General features: G+C 58.2%; 1 protein-coding gene across 6 annotated transcripts in view; it reads right to left on the minus strand.

The window, feature by feature from the left end:
* TFDP1 (transcription factor Dp-1) overlaps nt 1-11,751 on the minus strand; it is a 31,025-nt gene extending 19,274 nt beyond the window's left edge. For 3 of the 6 annotated variants that reach the window (XM_057532825.1, XM_057532821.1, XM_057532826.1), the window contains exons 1-2: nt 11,562-11,697; nt 10,743-10,817 (exon numbers count right to left, since the gene is read on the minus strand). In XM_057532825.1, coding sequence (XP_057388808.1) covers nt 10,743-10,754 — 12 coding nt within the window. In that variant the 5' untranslated portion in view covers nt 10,755-10,817; nt 11,562-11,697. The other 3 variants (XM_057532822.1, XM_057532823.1, XM_057532824.1) reach the window with 3 other exon arrangements.
* Nucleotides 11,752-19,038: the final 7,287 nt, after the last annotated feature.

The raw sequence follows: 19,038 nt of genomic DNA on the forward strand, positions 1-19,038 counted from the left end.
TACCCCGAGTCTCGGCGGCAGCCTTTTCTAAAACACCCGCTTCGGGAGCAGGAGCCCCAAGGGCAGCTGGGAGTCCAAGGAAGGCCTCGGGGCCTCTGCCTGCACCTCGCAGCCCAGAGGCTACGACCTCAGGGCCTTGACAACAAGCATCAAAACACAGGTGGCGCTCTACCTTTAAGAGGTATTTCTGAAATTGCAGTTAACTGGAACATAAGTGCTCTGGACTTTCTTTCTGACAAAATCTTGATATTTAAGATGCAAACCTGGCTTCCTCTAGGGAAATACCACGCTGCTAAATCCATTACATGTAAACCAACAACAAACAACTCGTTTGCCATAACTCACCTTAATTTTTCTTAGAAAAACCATATTCAGCCTTTTGTGTTCATATTTAATAGAAAAAGTTGGTTACTCAATTTTAGTAGGTAAAGCTATCCCATTCACAGTAGCAATAACGGTAAAACACGTGTCCCCAAAACACGTAATACTGTTAGAAAGAGCTGACCCCATTAAGAACGAAAGCTGAAAAGTTGACAACTACTTTACTTAAACTAGCAAACCTTCCTAGTGCCGCCACCACCACGCTCCAGGCTTGAGAAATGCCAAGTGGGGCCCTAGCTCGTCACATGCCCCCAGGAGGCGTGACCTGGCCGAGCCCTGTGGCATCTCCCCCCCCATCTGCCTCTGCATCTCCTCCCGGCCTCCTTCACTGGACCGCGAGGATTCTGCACACCCCAGGGCCCGCCCACCGGGGAGGCCGTGAGCAGGGGGCTGGGGGCGGGGCGGGGCGCGGGGCGGGGCGGGGCACGGGGTGGGGCTGGGGGCGGGGCGCGGGGCGGGGCGGGGCGGGGGGAGCCAGTTTGCAGGCGCGCACCCCTCACCTCAATAACCACCTCCTGACTCATCCTGAAAGGCTGTGGCACTCCCCGAGCCACAAGGCACACCCAGCGCATCAGTGCTGTCACGGTGACCAGACAAAAAGACAAAATCCATCATCACTGGCCCTCGTGGAAATCATCAGAATACCTAGTTCACAGCGTCCGGAACGTCAGCACTGACGCACGTGCGACAGAAACATTAGGTCCTTCCACCACAGCGGTCACAGGAGCAGCCCTAACGTAAAAGGGCACGGACCCCGAAGAACACTGCCCGCCTCGCCGAGGGACCCGCGCCCTGTGAGCGAGCCAGGCCCCCGCCCGCGGGGCTTCGCGCCCTGCCCCGTCCCCTCCCCCAGTGCGGCCTGACCTAGCGGCCAAATCTGCAAAGGCCAGGGCAGGTCGCCAGGGGCCAAGTCGCCTGCCCGCTGGCTCACCGCCCCTCCCACCTGTGTCTTGTGTCCGTCTCTGTCTCTCCCCATCTCTCTGTCTCTGTCTCCGTCTCCTCGGCCCCCTCACTCGCTTTCAGGATGTGAGGGCGACAAGCAGCCCCCGGGGGCCTCGGGGACCATCGAGGACACCACTGGGTGCCGTGCTCCTGCCGCAGACACCACGGGTGACAACACTGCTCTCCAGGTCCCTAGACTCTGGGTGACCTGCTACGGAGCTGACCGCGGCCACCTGCCACGGAAGGGCCACCACGGAGACACTATGAACCAAGGAGGCCGAGCGCCAGGGCGAGGGCTGAGGTCCATCACGTGAAGAAAGACTCCAGGAGGAGAGCACAGCTCAGGAGCCTGTGCCTGGGACCTCAGATCCAGCTCCTGCCACACACAACACGGAACAGGCGAAACTGGCCCCTGGCGCTCGCAAGGCGGTGCAGGGGAAGCTGCCTGAACGGGGGAGGACCCAGGGCCACGTCCACGTGAAACACCCCACGGGGTCCTGGTGGCAGAGCCCCTCCGGGTCCAGGACCAGCGGGGAGGCACTCGGGAATCACCGTTCAGTGTTTGGGGTATTTCTCTTCTTTACTTATTTGCATTATTTTTTGAGGTACAGCTGACGTACAACATCATACAAGTTTCAAGTGTAAGGGTGCCTTCGAGAGACACGTCCTGGAACGTTTGATGCCTCGACAGTAGGAGTGTAACCAATCCCGGGGGAGGCAGGACGGTGGGACAGCCCTGAACCGAGTCACTCGGGACGCAACAGGGATGCGGGGCCGTGCTCACAGCCCCTCCACCCCTGCACACATTTGAAGTGGCCCACGAAGCCTCCTCTAATCATCCACGTTCATATTTACCAACATGAAAGCATCCGGGACAAACCCGTGGAGAAAAACAGCAGGAACAGAACGTCCGAGAGCATTTATGCAAAGCCGTGTAACGGACGTGTAAGTTATTCCCAAAACAATCTCCAAAATCTAACAGCAAGGCCACCCTGCACTGAGATTTCAGATGACTCTTAACTTTCTTTCCGACTCCACGTGGATTTTTAAATAAACCCTCTACTTCCGTAACTGGGCGAAACATAAGGCTACTGCCGCTTCCTCAACAGAGGATCCAGAGGCCGGGACCCCCCTGCGCCGGGACCCCCCCCCGGCATCCACGGAGAGGAAACCAGGTGGCGGCCAGAGCCACTGCAGCCACGGCCACAGCGAGTGGCCTGAGCCACAGGCACAGGGCAGCATCGGCCACAGGTCTGGAGAGGAGACGGCCGGCGAGCACCGCTTCCCGCACCAGGCCCAGGGCCCGTCACCAGTGGGGGTCACACTCACAAGGCCCAGCGGGCTCCAGGGATCGGGGGGCGCACGTGAGGCAGGCGGGGCCAGGAACCGGGGTGAGGCTGCAGAGTTCAAGTGAGACCCTGACCCCCTGCCGGGATGCTGGCCGCTGTCCCCGAGGGGCACACAACCGGGAGGCAGGGCACAGCCCAGCCCGCGTCTTCTGCTTCCTCCTTCGGGGCCCTGACGCCCGGCTCGGAAATGCCAGGGCTCCAGGGCCTCCTGTAGGGCATCAGCGCCCCCACGCCCCCCGAGACCCACGTGTGAAGGAGCGCTTCCCCCCACTCCGCCCCCAAGCTGCACCCAGCGCCACGCAGATCTTTTAAACCACCACCTTCCACCCACCAGAGAGCAGGTGCCGCCCCACTCCCCAGCCCCCAACACCAGGTCCTGGGTCTCCCGTCAGACCCGGGAGCCCCGCTCCCAGCCTCACCGGCCCTAGAAGGACGCGGCCTCCAACCCATGATCTGACCAGCCTCACTCATCACGGCCAGAAGAACATCAAATTCACTCCACAACAGGCGCAAACGCAAGACTGCCCTAAGAAAACGTGACATGGCTCCAAGACAACTTCTAAATACCTGCTTACGTCCTGCTTTCTGGCCTTTCTGCGGCAGATCTGCGGGGGCTAGCCCTGCTGCACCCCCCGCCAGGCGACGGAGACTAGGACCCCGCCCATCTGCAAGTCGCCCCCAGGGGAACATGATTTCAGGTTCTTTAGGACCAGAAAGGCTGACCCAATGGGCGGGCTTCTCCCCTTCCCCAAAGCCCCCGAGGCCTGTGCTGGGTTTGCCCCTCGTCCGCTCTCCTACCCACTGTGCCCAGCCGCAGCCCCTCAAGGGGAACCCCGTCCCCCGACCCAGTGCAGCAGGCCCCTCCCCCCAACAAGTCCCTGCTGCCCACAACCCACGGGCACGTCCACACTGCAGCCAGGGCAGGAGGTGGAGGAGGCGGCACAGGAGGAGAGGCAGGGTCCCCCCTGCACCCCGATTCTGGTGGCCTGGGCCCCTGCACCCCATCTCCAGCAGCCTGTGGCCCTCTGCACCCCGATTCTGGTGGCCTGGGGCCCCCTGCACCCCATCTCCGGCAGCCTGTGGCCCCTGCACCCCGATTCTGGTGGCCTGGGCCCCTGCACCCCATCTCCGGCAGCCTGTGGCCCTCTGCACCCCGATTCTGGTGGCCTGGGCCCCTGCACCCAATCTCCGGCAGCCTGTGGCCCTCTGCACCCCGATTCTGGTGGCCTGGGCCCCTGCACCCCATCTCCGGCAGCCTGTGGCCCTCTGCACCCCGATTCTGGTGGCCTGGGCCCCTGCACCCCATCTCCAGCAGTCTGGGGGCCCCTGCACTCCGATTCTTGTGGCCTGGGCCCCCTGCACCCCATCTCCGGCAGCCTGGGGGCCCCTGCACCCCGATTCTTGCAGCCTGGGGCCCCCTGCACCCCATCTCCAGCAGTCTGGGGGCCCCTGCACTCCGATTCTTGTGGCCTGGGCCCCCTGCACCCCATCTCCGGCAGCCTGTGGCCCCCTGCGACCCGATTCTTGTGGCCTGGGCCCCTGCACCCCATCTCCGGCAGCCTGTGGCCCCCTGCGACCCGATTCTGGTGGCCTGGGCCCCTGCACCCCATCTCCGGCAGCCTGTGGCCCCCCGCGACCCGATTCTGGTGGCCTGGTCCCCTCAGCTGCGCTAGTGGGTGTCTACCCCCAGAGCTCTGATCAGATCTAGATGCTATCGATTCAGCATAAGACATTTTCACTCAAACCCTGATTTTTCTGAAATGCAAATGAAACAACATAAAGATAAGACCCACGCCAGGTACTCAAGTCACAAAGACCAGGAAGCAGAGGACCAGCCATCGTGTAACAGCTGAGGCCGAGACCACGGCCCCAGAGGGGCAGGAACACAGACCCATGCCGGCCTCGGTCACACTGCACCAGACGACAGGGAAGGAAGAACGTTCAGACACCTGGAAACTACCTGTTCTTAACATGAAACTTCCAGGTGTGAACTCTGGTGTGTTCTCCTTTGTGTAGCCTGAAATGATGGTATATTTGCCACTCGTGCTGACGACAGAAGAACCAAATCTTAACATTTTGCTGTGAAATGACGACAAAGCTTTCACGAACATCCTTAGTTTCTGGAGTGGATGCAAATCAACAGGAAATCGACGCCCGAATGGAGGATGCAGCACAGGGCGTGTTCAATTCACAAAGAAACATGATGTTTTAAAAGGAAAAGATTCAACCTCTGAATCAAAAAATGCAAACTAAAACAACGCAATTTAAAACCTCACCCATCAAATGGAGCGAGTTTGTGGGTTTTTAAATTCTCAAACTTGGTGTGGAAAACGGGCGGTTAAAATGGGCTCCGACAACCTGATGGGAGTAGATGCGACCCGGCACGCCCGCCCCGGGAAGTCATCTGAGGACGCCTCAGGCACGGCGCACACGTGTGTGAGCGTCCACACGCAATTACGATGCCAGGAACCCGTCCTGGGTTATCACTGTGGATTTGTGCCAACGTGAGAAGACTGAACTGGAAGCCACCAGAATCCCCACGGCTGGGGCCTGGGCACGGGGGACACAGCAGAGGGGCTCTGCCGAGTTAACCCAGCCTCACCCCTTCGGGACCCTCCGAAGACCCGCGCGTCAGGCCACCACTTGGCTGTGTTCGCTTCTAAGTGCCCACTTGTGCCACTTATATTTGTTATTAAACACGTGGAAAAAACTACAAACAATCTAGGTCGCGTTCAGCGTCTTTAAACATCCTCTACGTCCTCCCTCCATCCTGCAGAAATCAAAGCTGGGCCTTATGGGCTATGGTTTGTGCAAGAAACGTGAATCGCTGGACCCGTTGGCCAAGAAAGGGCCTTCGCTCTACAGCCCAGGGGCTGGGAGGGCGAGCGTATGTGTTTGAATTTTACAAGATGAGTTTAGGAATGTATCATTTTTTATTATTTCCCATTTTAGGTCACTTTTTCAGCAACTGACCACCTATGATTCCCCAACATGTCAAATAAACGCACAGCTGCTAAAGATGACACAGGAGAAAAGAAACCCTGACTGGGGGAAACAGCGGCAGTACACGGACGTGGACGGGGTAGACGCGGGACGCACAGAACGTTCACACGTGGGTAAAACACACCTTTGCTATGTACGACTCAGTGAAGACCCAACAGGAATAAACTGCAAACCCCCAACAATCCCTCTCGGATGCCGGCTGGCAGATGGCTTCGTTCTCTTCTTTTTGTTTTCCTGGAGCTTTCCAACTCTGGCACAACTAACGTCGTGTTTACGATCACGAGAAACATTCCTTGAACTTTTTCAGTAATTCACACTTGTTCCTTGTGGAACTTCTGCTAAAAGGAAAACCCAAGGTTTGTGACAGAAAAGCCTGCTGGTGCGACGTCAACCAGCAAAGACAAACTCACGGCTGCCACCGAGAACCCCCGGGGTGGCGAGTCCTCTGCGGGATGGACCAGGAGGGGCCGGCAAGTCTGTCACCTCCGACTGGACAGGGAGGCAGAGGGCAGAGCTGCATGGCCGGTGGCCTGGTCCCACCCCGCGTATCATCCAGCGAGTGCTCCGTGTCCCTGTCTTGGGCCCTCGGTGACACGAAGTCATCTGTCGGGACACCGGGGTACAGGTGTCAGGAGGTGCTGTGTTTCAGGGCCCAAGGGAGGCCCAGGGGTTTCACTCTGTCAAACCAGAATCCCCTTAAAACCTGGATCCTGTGAAAACAGGACCTTGATGGACAGAGTCCTGAGCTCAAACAACAGAGGCTGAGAGAAAGAAGTCCAGCTTCATCCTGGACCCTCGAAATCACGCGCAGCACATCTGCTCCGGGCCCAGACAGCACCACAACCGTGGGGCCACCACCGGCCGGCTCCCGTCCAGGCCCGCGCAGTGTAGACAGACTCCATACCAGCCGTGCCCGTCTGAGCAGAGCGGCCGGGGCGAGTCCCACCTCCACCTGGGCCAACGCGGCGCCGCACTGCAGAGGTCTGGCCCTCACGCCAGGAGAGACCCAGGGCTGCGGCCCATCCCTGCTCCCCCCGAGGCCCAGCCCCCCTCGACGAACAGCACAGAACCACAGGAGAAGAGGCCAGGGCTGGCGTCCGAGCGAGAGCCGACCAGCTGCTCTACGCTAAAGAAAAACGTGACTTGCTCAGCACCAAAGACGAGAGCTTCGAGCAAGTGACTGTGTGCGGAAAACGTCCCCGGGGGGTCACGACGCGCGTCAGGCTGGGTACCAAGCCCCAGGAGGGCTTCCTGGTCCACAGCGCACCCCGGGCATGATGCGCTCGCCGAGGAGCAGGGCTGAGAAAGCACCCTGGCTGTACCAGGAGGCAGACGGCATTTTACACCAGGTGCGACCCAGCCGCGGGGTCCTGGGCGGCACTGCTGAGCCCGGCATAACGTCCTGCTCGTCACACGGTCTCAGAGTTTCTCCAGTTTCATTCCGTGGGGAAAAAAGGTAATTCCGAAACAGGAAAAGCCCGCCGAGAAACAAGCACAGCAGTGCTGGCTTTGCCGCTTTCGCCGGAGCGGGCTGAGCTCTCTCGCTTGTGTCTCAAGCGGGAAGAGAAGCGCCGTCAGCGCCCGGCGGGCTCTCACCTCACGGCCTGAGACACGGCCAGCCCCGCCACCCCAGGTCCCCTTCTGCGGCCCGAATCTCATCGCCGAGGCCCAGGCCTGGGAAACAGCACTCAGGACGTGTGTTTTGAGACAAGCTCATTAAACCAGGCCTTGTTATGCATCCCTCCCAAGCTTAGATTCCACGCGTGTTTCTTCAGTCTCCTGCCCTCAATAACACAATCCAGGGATTCTTCCGTAAACTCACGGAACGCAAAGTGCGACCACAGAGCAGCTCCACGGTGAGGCCCCCGAGCCCTGACGGCAACTCACAGGCCCTCCCGGGACTGCTGGGGCCGAAGCGCGGCTCACCTGCCCTCTGGTCCCAACCTGAAGCAGGGAGGGGAGGGGAGGGTCCCAGGAACATCTCCGCAAAAGCAGGCCTGAGATTTCACAAATCGACAACCCCCTGCTTGCTCTTTTCAAACCTTCGTGACACTGGATGAGGACTGGTCCTCCCAGTGGGGACGTTAGCCCCGTGTCCTCCTTCCGAGGGTCACTCCAACAGCGGCGGGGCGGGGGGGGGGGGGTCCTGAGTCACGGGCTCTCTCCCTGCGGCCCCTCCGGTCCAGTTCTAGAACAACTACAACTGCTACACAGGCCCTTTATCTTAAACCCACAGTCTCCCAAAGGCCAATGGCACCAAAACACTCATCAGGGCCACAGACCAGAAGGGGTGGCAGCCCAGACAGGGACACGCGTGCGCCACACGTTTAGCACGCTCAACGCTCAGCACACACACACACATGCACACGCTCGGCCCCCTACACGCACACGCTCAGGAAACACACACACACCATGCACACACTCGGCCCCCTACACACACATGCTCAGGAAACACACATGCTCAGGAAACACACATGCTCAGGAAACACACACACACACACGCACAACGTCAGACGCCATCCACTCTCTACTTCACACAACTGCAATTTTTAGTACAATGAGACATCTCTGACGGTGACAGTTTTCACATTTCCCTCCACGCCTACATTCACCGCAGGAGCGTCCTGGGCACTGGAAACCCTCCCATCAGGACGTGTGTCACGGGACCGGAGGCACAAAATAAAACCCACAGATACCCAGCTTCATAAATCAATAACCAATGAACTGCATTTTCACTCAGCAGGGTGACAAGTCCCCGTGCGGGAGGGAACAGGCAGCCCCAGGACGGCGCCGCCGACAGCGTCGCCACCGCCTTCGACCTGCGCGCCTCCGACCCACGGGCCTCGCCGCAGGAAATCGTGGCAACACCGCCACGTGCACGTTAAGGACAGTCCCTGAGCTCTGGTGTGAGTCCCGCACACGAGGGCCGAGGGTCCCGGGAGCAACGAAGGGGCCAGGGAAGTTAAGGACGGCGCGGAGACCCACTTTCCAAAGGGAACGGTGGTGGAGAACCACCAAGCCACCAGGCTTCTTTTCACGTATCGCCGGAAAATGGTTAAACGCGGAAACGACAGTGTTCTGTCCAGATGCCTTTTAAAAAACACACAAAGACTTAACTTCTCCGTGCACAAGGAACAGAAGCCCCACGGCGGGCAGGCAGCTCAGCCTCAGGCACCACCGGCCTGTGCCCTCACCCTGCCTCCTCCTCCTCCTCCCCCTCCCCATCCCCACCCTCCGGGGTTCAGGGGAAATGCGCCGCTTCCTCCCCGACTCTGCCCCACCCTCACCGCTGGGGTCACCATCACAGCCCCGGCAAACCCCAAACCCCGAGCGAGGCCAGCAGTGCGCAGGGGCCCTCGGCCCAGCGGGGCAGGACCCTGGGCCGGACGCACCTACGACAGGGTGGAGAAGCTGCAGGTGTGCCCGGGAGACCGGCCCACCCGCAGGGGGACGGCCCACGCTGCCCCGTCCCAGCCCCCTCCAACCCCCCGGGGCCCCAACAGGCCCCCACGGAGCCCCCAGAGCTCTGCCGAGCTGGAGTCCCAGCCCACCACCCCCTTCAACTCAAGGGGCTTCGATCTTACACCGGAGACCACACCGAGGCCCCACTGCTTAAGTTACCGCTGGCTGCCACAGTCGGCTTCCCAGGCTGAAACGTCACACCCTCCTTGAGACTCAGGCAGCGGGACACGGGCCAAGCCCTGACCCGGCCGTGGCCTCCAGCCCACCGACCCCCAAGCCCAGCGAGACCTGGTTCCAGCACACCTGACGGCCCCCAGCTCAGCACAGGCAAGGCCACTTCACCTGCAACTCCCCAGGCCAGTATCACCATGGGACCGACCTCCACGGTTCCTGTCACCTACTCACGTCGCAACGGATGGTCCTGCATCACTCCACCCAGCCACCGGGCTGCCCGCGCCTTGCGGGGCTGTGTCTCCAGAAGGGACCATCGGAAGAGGCCGCTCAGCTGTCCTCCTGCGGCCGGGCCCGGGGCCGTGACCGTCCGTCTTTACTTCCCCCAGACGCCCGGGAGGAGAAAGAGGGCTCTCCTCCGGGGGTTCACACGGGAGGGCAAGAAACGGCCCCCAAACACCAGCCCCGGCACCGCAGCGCCCTTACTGCGCGCCTGCTGCCCGGCCCGCGTCTCTGGGGCGAACGTAGCAGAGAAGCGGGCACGGCCTTCGACCGTCAGAGGTGATACACTCACACCCACACACACCACACAGGGGCACCCGAGTCCACACACGCTGGCGGGGGGCTTCACACCTGCTATGTGGTCCCACAGACACAGACACATTGTATGCCTCCAGCTGTGTCTTGGGCTGTACTTCCGTGCAGTTAATGAGTGAGTAAGTCCACGGCCTCTTTTCCCTAATGTTCACACAACAGCACGTTCTGAGAAACACTGAAGAACAGAGCTGGGGTTTCAGTTAATTTAACTATTACCAAGGGTAATACAGGGCTACACGGCCCATAAAATATATTTGGGGGCCTAAAACCCTATTTCTTACAAAATGTGAAAAAAAATTACTCTCTATGTTCTATAGCTTCATGACAAATATAAAGCTAAAGTAGAATTTTTTACCACGTTTTGTTCACCACCAAATTTCACTTTTTCTGAGAAAAAGAGTTGCCAAAACCAGTGCTTAGCGCTTTATGGATCGAAGCTGAACTAACTTCCCACGTGGTACACAAAGCAGGTGCTCAGGGCACAGCCCAGGGCCGGGCCCAGCCCTCGTGCACTCAGGGTGTCCTCCCACAAAGGCATGATTGATTTACAAGTGAACCGTCGGCAAAGACCCAGAAACTGGGCTGCGCCTGAGCCACATAACGGAGCTTACCGGCCGGTGTTCAGGCCCGCAAAGCCCAGGCAGAGGCCAGCGCACGGCCCCACACAAGCTGCGGGTTTCTTCCATCCTTTTCACCTTTACCTTGTTTCGTGTGCTTTAAAAGCCTGAAAATCAACTCTCCTGTAGCTTATGTGTGGTCATTCTGAAACAAAGTGGGAACCTACCAAGAACACAGCACTAGGCAAACGTCTGTCCAGCAGGAAGCAAACATACTTACATCTTTTGCCATGTTACCAGATCCGTGAAATCGATGCTATAAATGTTCACCCTCCAGAGAAGAAAAATGGTTTTTCTGGTAAGAAGAAGGGAAAACGAGGAATGAGTAAGGATGAAATAAGAAGTAACACCAACGTTCCCCCAGCACCACCGCCGTCCCCACTGCCCCTCCGGGTACCAGGCGCCTTCCCTTCCAAACCCTCACACCCCATCCCCAGAGCGCGCGCGGCCCAGAAATGCCCCCTACCCTGGGGACTTTAAAGTCATCCCAGGCAGGGAAGCCCGTCCGCCACCAGGATGCCCGCCCGGCCTCCCCGACGCGCACAAAGACCCAGCGCGGATAAGCCTGGCCCCGCGGCCCCGCGCACACGCGCTCCCCACGGGCGCTCCCGGCCCACCCGCGACCACCGGACGACCGGTAACTCTGACAGGTGGGCTTCCGGGGTCCCGGCCTCCGGCCTGTCACTAGGCCGCGGCCGCCACCCGCGAGCGCCCCCCGCGCGCCGGAACCGGCAGTCGGCGGGCATGTGGGCCCGGCGCCGCCCGGACCCCGCTCCCCAGACCCCGCGCGCTCGGACCCGCCCCGCTCCGACCCCCGCCGGGCGCGGACGCGGACGCGCGCGCCGCTCCGCCTGGAGGCCGCCCGCAGGCCCCGCCCGGGACCCCGGCCCGCGACCCCGCTGGGCCGGTCACCTGGGCGCCCACGCGGCGGCCCTCGGCGCGCGGGGACCGGGTCGGCGCACGCGGCGCGGGGGCGGGGGGCGGCGGGGTCCGCGGGCGCTCAGCGCGCGCGCCCCTCCGGGACCCCGGCCCGCCGCACCTGGCGGGCGGTCGGCGCGCGGACACCGGGCGCGCACACGCGGGCGGGCGGTGGGCGGCGGTCCCGGCGGCGCTCGGCCGGGGTCCCTGCCCTGCCGAGGCGCCGGGGCGCGGGGCTCACCCTGCGAGCGTCGGGCGGCGTGACGTGCGCGGCGCGGTGACGTGGGCGGCGGCCCGGCTCCCGCAGCGCGCCTGCGCGCCTTTTCGCGCCTTCGGCTCCCTCCTCCTCCTCCCCCTCCCCTCCCCCTCCCCCTCCCCTCCCCCTCCCCCTCCCCCTCCCCCTCCCCCTCCCCCTCCCGCCTGGAGGCCCGCGCTCAAGCTCCGAGGGGATGGGCTGCGCCTGCGCGTGCCCGCGTGTGTGCGCGCGCCGAGCGGGGATGGAGAGGAGGGCCTGGCCCAGGACGCGGCGGTGCGCGCGCGGGGAACTGGGCCGGGGATGTGTGCACGTGTGCGCACACTGGGGATCGGAGCCGGGGGCGCACGGGCGAGTGTACGCACCCGGGGGACAGGGGCTGGGATGTGTGCACATGTGTGCGCATCCGGGGGATCGGAGCAGGGGGTGCACGGGCGTGTGTGCGCACATGGGGGACAGGGACCAGGGTGCAAGTGCGTGTGTGTGCACCCGGGGGACAGGGGCTGGGAGTGTGTATGCATGTGTAGGCACACGGGGAACAGGGGCAAGGTGTGCAGGTCAGTGTGTATGCACACGGGGGCCAGGGATGGGTGTGCACGTGCGTGTGTGCACAGCCAGGGGCAAGGTATACAAGCGTACACGGAGGACAGGGGTCGAGTGTGTGTGTGTGTACACGTGCAGATGTGCGGACTTGGGGGAGCGGGGTTCCAGTGTGTGCGCAGCGTGTATGTGTACTCGCGGAAGAGAAAAGCAGGCTGGGTTTGTGCCCGTGGGCGTGTATGGGCGGGTGCATGTGTATGTGCCCAGGAAGGAGAGGAGGCCAGGCGTGTGCGTGTGCAGGTGCGCGGAGAAGACCGGGTGTGTGCGCGCGGTGTGGAGGGCCCTGTGCACTGCCCTGCCGGTGGCCTCCACGCCCGCGCCCGGCCTCTGACCAGACTCCGTGTCCTTGGGGCGGAAGGGTGCGGGTTCGCTCCTTATCGCCGGGTGGACTGGACCTAGTGGACACTGGTCCCTCGTGTGGCCCACCACCGGCAGGGCCAGGACATGGGGCCCACTGCGGAGGCCCAGCAGAGGGTGGGCGGGGCCTGGGAGCCAGTCCAAAGTTCAGGGCTGCGTCAGAGGCCTGGAGTGTGGATAGAAGGCCTCTTCCCTGCACGCTAAGGTGTCGCTGCCCCCACCCGGGACTGGGAGGGTTTCACAATTAACCACTTTTATGCTGATCGTGCCCACACCTGCTAGCAAAGCCACTCCAGTCTTTTTTTTTTCATCTATATGATTGCACGGGGTCTTGGTTGCCGCTGCGCTCCTTAGTTGGGGCACGTGAACTCTCCGTTGCGGCACGCATGGGGGATCTAGTTCCCTGACCAGGGATTGAACCCGGCCCCCTGCATTGGGAGCGCGGAGTCCTATCCCCTGCGCCACCAGGGAAGTCCCACCACACCGGTCTTGAACTGTTAACGCCCTAGTTAGCGTTGGTTTCTTGAAGAGCAGAAGTCTTCGCATTCTTTCTGCTGATTAGTACACTGCACTTAGAGGAACAGGGATGGAGAGGGGAAGGGGGGAATAAAAGGCTTCAGAGGGACAGTCCTGCTTTCCTGCAGGCAGAGCACCTCGCTCCCATGTGGTGAAAGGTACACAGCTCCCCAGTGGTCAGCAGGGCCCCATGGTGTCGGAACCTACAGCCCTCCGTTCTGTTCCTCAAGTGGTCATGTGTTACTAGCCCCACGGTTCTTTCCCAGGAATTCTTTCTTGTTTACCATATTGGAATCTTCACCCCCAGATAGCAGGTGGAAGCCCCCTCCCAGCCCTTGGACCCAAGTGCACAGGCAGCAAGCCTCTTGGTGAGGGCTGCGGGCTCAGAGTGAGGAAGAAACGCTGGACCAGAGTACGACTCTTAGACCTCTCCCTACAGGGTCAAGATTCCAGTAATTCAACCACATTTACACGGATAACTAGCTCCCATATTTAAAATAATTTCTGCGCGAAAGTCACTAGTGAAACATTCTGAACTCACAGGAGCTACCGCAGCGCTGAGTCCGCTGAGGCTGGTTTGCGTGGAACCTCTCTGCCTCCATAGTCAGGTGCCCCACAGAGCCCCGTGCCTGCGTTAAAAGGGAACAGAATATAATTTGGGGTTGAGGCTCCAAATGCTTTTTGCCACTGCCTCACCTCAAAACCCCTAGGCTGGCAGAAAAGTAACCTTGGTGTGTGATGGCCGCACGCCTGCGTTCATCTGATCGCTCCACATCCGGTCTGCATCGGGGAGCGTACAGAAGCACAGCCCGGAGTGATGCTTCCCTTCGGTGGCGACTCGCTCCTCCTCCCAGGGGCTGTATCACTGCTGTGTCGTCCAGGACACCACAGGAAAATGGTGCTGTTCTGTGTTTTATTAGAAGGAAGTGACCAGTCCTTCCCAGGAAAACGGCTCACCTCTCACAAGCTACCTCTTTCTTTGGGCACCTGCTCTGTTGAGTCTCAGAGTGTGATACAAAGCCTTCCCCCACCCCCATTAAACTCTCCTTTAAAGAGAGAGAAAGTTTTCTAATCCCTTGATAATTTGAATTCTAAATCTGTTTGTTAGATATCCAGTTTGTCTTCGGTTCCCTTCTCAATGACTGGCCTTTTCTCCAGCAGTTTTCTGTTTTCCACCTTCTTGGGTAACCATGGCAATGGTGACATCAAGAGGTAGGAAGACAGGGAGGGGGGCAGGGGCTCATGGGACTTATGGGTGGGGTTCTGCATATGGACAAGCGACATTTTCTCTTTCTTTGGCCAAATATCAATAATGGCATCTTTAGAAAAATTTTTTCTACTTATTTGTGTGCAACATGAAATGTAAGTGAATTGGGTGACTTGTTCGCAAACCTCAGGAAAACTCCCCTGGTCCTCTCCCCACAGAAGTCGCCACCTCTGAGCCCCACCCACCGCCCAGACACACGAAGACATCGGTGTTTCTCCCTTCCTTACATCACGACTCCTTTCGAAAATTTCTAGTCAAAGCCAAGTCCCCCTCTGGGAAGGAGGGTCAGTCCTCGGCCTTCTGGCATTACTATGTCCTTAGCATCTTAAAACACCTGCACAACCGCTTACAGGCTGAAGCCATGGTCCTTCGAAAAGCTCCCCTTGGATCTGACAAATTCTAGAAGATCACGGCATCCAATTTGACTCAAATTTACTCAAACCCCTTTCATTCCTTTGCCCATTAATTCCGCAGTTCACCCCAGTGTTCCTTCTGGGTGACTTGGTGTTGCTCCTGCTAAGATGACATCCAGGTTGTTTTCCACAGAATCCTACAATGTAAGGTTGAAGGTCCACCTCTCCTATGTCACTTCCTTCCTCGATAGAATCCATTACCATCAGCCAGGAGGGAAAGCACCAAGAGCCCACAGCACAATTTTAGGAAACTTCACTTTGTGTAGAACCAAAAGCCTTTGGTCATTTCCCCACTGCTGTCCACTTACCTTGCTGATTCAGAGAAGGGCCCTACAGCCCACCTGCTACGATGAAGCTGAGATAAAGGGAAGTCAAATGACCTTGGACAGGTCATCTCAGCCTCTCTGATGCCCTGATTCCTTTAGCTGAGAAATAAGTAGATAAAAATATAGTTCTTTGATAAGAAGACACAATTTCAAAAGCTTTACCTGTCCTACATTCCTCACTCACCTAACAGTTCTGAGGCCTGAATACGTGACAGGTAGCACCTGAGTGCTGACACTGTGCAGATTAATAAGACAGAGGATTGGAAATTCCCTGGCGGTCCAGTGATTAGGATTCCGTGCTTCCATTGCAAGGGGGGGAAGAGTTCAATCCCTGGTTGGGGAACTGAGATCTCTCAAGCTGCATGGCACGGCCAAAAAAGAAAGAAAGAAGATACAGGATTGCTGAGAGTCAAACGGGAGGGACAGACGGCCGCAAATCAAATACGACGTACAGGGGCAAGGCTCTCTTTGTGATTGGAAGCTGGAATCGTGGAAGCACAGAGCAAGGAACGATTATGTCCCCTGCAGGCAGTCAGGGAGGGCTTCACAGCAAAGGTGACGCTGAGATGGCTATGACCAGCTGAGGTGTGTGTGTGCGAGCGTGCGTGTGCACACATGTATGTGTGTGTCCCTGCACGTGCAGAAAAGGACACATCCTGGAAAGTGCCTGTAGCTGCTTGCCTCTGTGTCTCAGGCGGGGCAGCTACAGCCAAACACGACAGACTGGTGGCTTATAAACAACAGGATTATTTCTCGTGGTTATGGAGGCCGCAAGTCCAGAATCAGGGTGCCAGCCTGTGCCGTTCGGGTGGGACCCTCTTTCTGGCTCACAGACAGATGCCTCGTCTTACCCTCACAGGGTAGACAGAGTGAGCTGACGCCCTGGCCTCTTCTAACACAGGCACTAATCCCATTTATAGGGCTCTGCCCCCATGACCTGCTTAGCCCCCAGAGACCCCCACCTCCAAACACTGCCTGTAGCAGAAGAAAAATAAGTTCCCCTCTATTCTAAGTTCTAGGCTGTGGCCCTTAGATCAACAAGAGAAAAGCAGAAGGTGAACGTGTGTACCTCGTGTGCACAGGGGAGCACCTAGGGGAAGACGAGTAACTCCCAGAGTGGCTTAGAACTCAGGCTTAAAGACCACGTCCAGCTAAAGTCAAAAGAAAGAAGGGTGTGTGGGAGGTGACAGGGAAACGCAGAAGACAAGTAAGGTGCCTGTGCAGATTACACCCCAGTCCTCTTCACCGACACGCACTTGTCCTGATTTCCTCATCCGCGTCCTCCTGGGACAGAGAGTTCCTTTCCGAATGTAGCTTTCCCGTGCGAAAGGGTGGCCTCTGCCCTGTTCCCAGGGCTTCTCCCGAAGGAGCGGCACGTCCTGTCACCGTTCACACCTCACTGGGGCTGCAAACGCTCAGATCATAACAGTCCTACTGGCTTAGCTGGGGCCACACCTGGCTGTAAGTGATGCTAGAGATGCAGTCATCATTCTGGGTCCTTTACCTGCCTAAGCATTTCAAGCTCTATAAAAAGAAGGGGGCCGAGCGCAGGCATTAGGAGACAATTATCAGTTTGTTCTGAGCGGTGAAGAGAGATTTGTGTTTCAGAGAAACAAGGCATGTGGTGGGCAGAGGAGAGGTTGTAGAGCACAGCTCTGGGGACTGACCAAGAAGGGCCACAGCGTCAGGGGTCACTTGAGGTCTGGACTCAGAAACAACAACAAGGGCCGAGGAAGCTGGGCGCCCACGGACGCCCACCCGGCAGCACCGGCGCACAGATGGGGCCGCGGAGGCTGGAAGGGCTCTAGGTGACACCCAGCCGGAGCTCCTGATCCAGAGTCGGAACTGTGCACAGGAGCCTCGGCCTGGGTGGGCCTCTCTACCCTCCAGCCCCCGGTGGCGGTGCCTCTTGGGCTCCCAGGGTGGGACGCGGCACCCGCCTCCTGCCAATGTTAATGAGGGCACATTTCCTAACTATAGGGAGTTGCTTCAGACACCAACAGCCTCCAAAACGCAAGTGCTTGCTACCAAGAGCTGCACCTGTGGATGCCGAGGGACGGGGTAGGGGCAGCCCCCGGCCCAAGTCCACCAGCGCCAGGCGAGGACCCGGAAGGTGGATGTGGGCGGGCTGGGCAGCTGGGCAGACGGGACGGGTCAGGGAGGTCGGGGCAAGTGTTCCTGACAGTCGAGTTGCAGGCTGTGGAGGAACATGACAGTGAGACATGGACAGACGTCCAGGGCCCAAGACCAGCACCCGGACACGCTCGGGTTGAAAACGTGCCTGCGCTGTGGGCGGCGTGCAGAGGCTGGGGTGCTCTGGGAGCTCAGTCCCCAGAGGAAGACAGAGGATGCACTCCCAGGAAAGAAGACCTGCTGGCCCTGCCCCATCCCCACCTGGTCCCTGGGTGGCTCTGCCCACCCCTCCCCCACCCCGACCTGTGGACCTGCGGCCCACTGGATTGGCCAGAGGAGAGAAAGGCAGGAGGGAGAGGCTGGTCCGCATGGCCCTCGTCCTCCCTGGCCGCACTGGCTGCTGGCTGCATCCCCCTCTGTCCATGGCTCCCGCAGGGCCCCTCAGCTGTGCCTCTTCCACGGGCCCAGGCCCGGTGAGTAACCTGCCCCAGGTACGCACCACCTCCTACTGCAGTCAGTACCACCACCCACACCTCTGCACACCTGCCCTCGCCCCTCGCTAGAGACAATGGAAAGTGGATCATGACACTTCCTGCTTAAAATTCTTCCGTGGACTGCCCTGCTTCTGAGCTGGTGAGAAACTAGGGGCGCCTGAATAAATAGACTCCGAGTACGACGTATTCTTTAGCGCATTGCTGTCTCACAAAGTGGAGGCAACGTCTCCAAGGACCCAACTCTGGAGAATGTTCCATGTGCACTTGAGAAAAATGTGTATTCTGCTCTTGTTGGGTGGAGTGTTCTATACATGTCAGTTGGGTGTCAGTGCTCTATAGTGCTGTGCTAGTCCTCTGCCTCCTTGTTGACCTTCTTTCTGGGTGTTCTATCCATTATCGAAAGTGGGGTATTAAAACCTCCTATATTATGGTATGCTGCCTATTCCTTCAATTCTGTCAGTGTTTGCTTCATATATTTAGAAGCTCTGATGTTTAGCATATGTACATTTATAATTGTTATATCTTCTTGGCGAATTTACCCTTTTATCATTGTTACAAGAGACAAGGGACATTATATTATCATTATTATAATCATATAATGTTCTTCGTCTCTTGTAACAATTTTTTACTTAAAATCTATTTTGTGTGATATTAGTACAGCCACCCCTGCTCTCTTTTGGTTACAAATTGCAAGTAAAATCTTCCATCCTTTCACTTTCAACCTATGTATGTCCTTAGGTTGAGAGTCAGCCTTTTGTAGATAGCATATAGTTGTTTTCTACTTTTTATCCATCTGCCAATCTATGTATTGTGATATGGGAATTTAATTCGTATTAATACATATTTATACATTATTTTTTCAATAACATTTATAATTATATTTATGCATTTGCCATTTAAGTCATGTAGGAGATAAAAAGTGGAGTTGAGAATCAAAATACAATATTGGCTTTTATATTAGCCTGTGTATTTACCCTTCACGTAGGTCTTTACTTCTTCCTATGGCCTCTGGTTATTGTCTAGTGTCCTTACATTTCAACCTGAAAGACTCCCTATAGCATCTTTTGTAGAACGGGTCTAGTGGAAATGAACTCCCACTGCTTTTGTCTACCTGGGAACAGCTTACTTTCTCCCATATTTTTGAAGCACAGTTTTGCTGGATATAGAATTCTTGATTGGCAGGTTATTTTTTTTTCTTTCAGTACTTCAAATATGTTATCCTACTGCCTTCTGACTTCC

Source organism: Balaenoptera acutorostrata, chromosome 18, assembly GCF_949987535.1.
Source record: "Balaenoptera acutorostrata chromosome 18, mBalAcu1.1, whole genome shotgun sequence".
NCBI lineage: Eukaryota > Metazoa > Chordata > Mammalia > Artiodactyla > Balaenopteridae > Balaenoptera > Balaenoptera acutorostrata.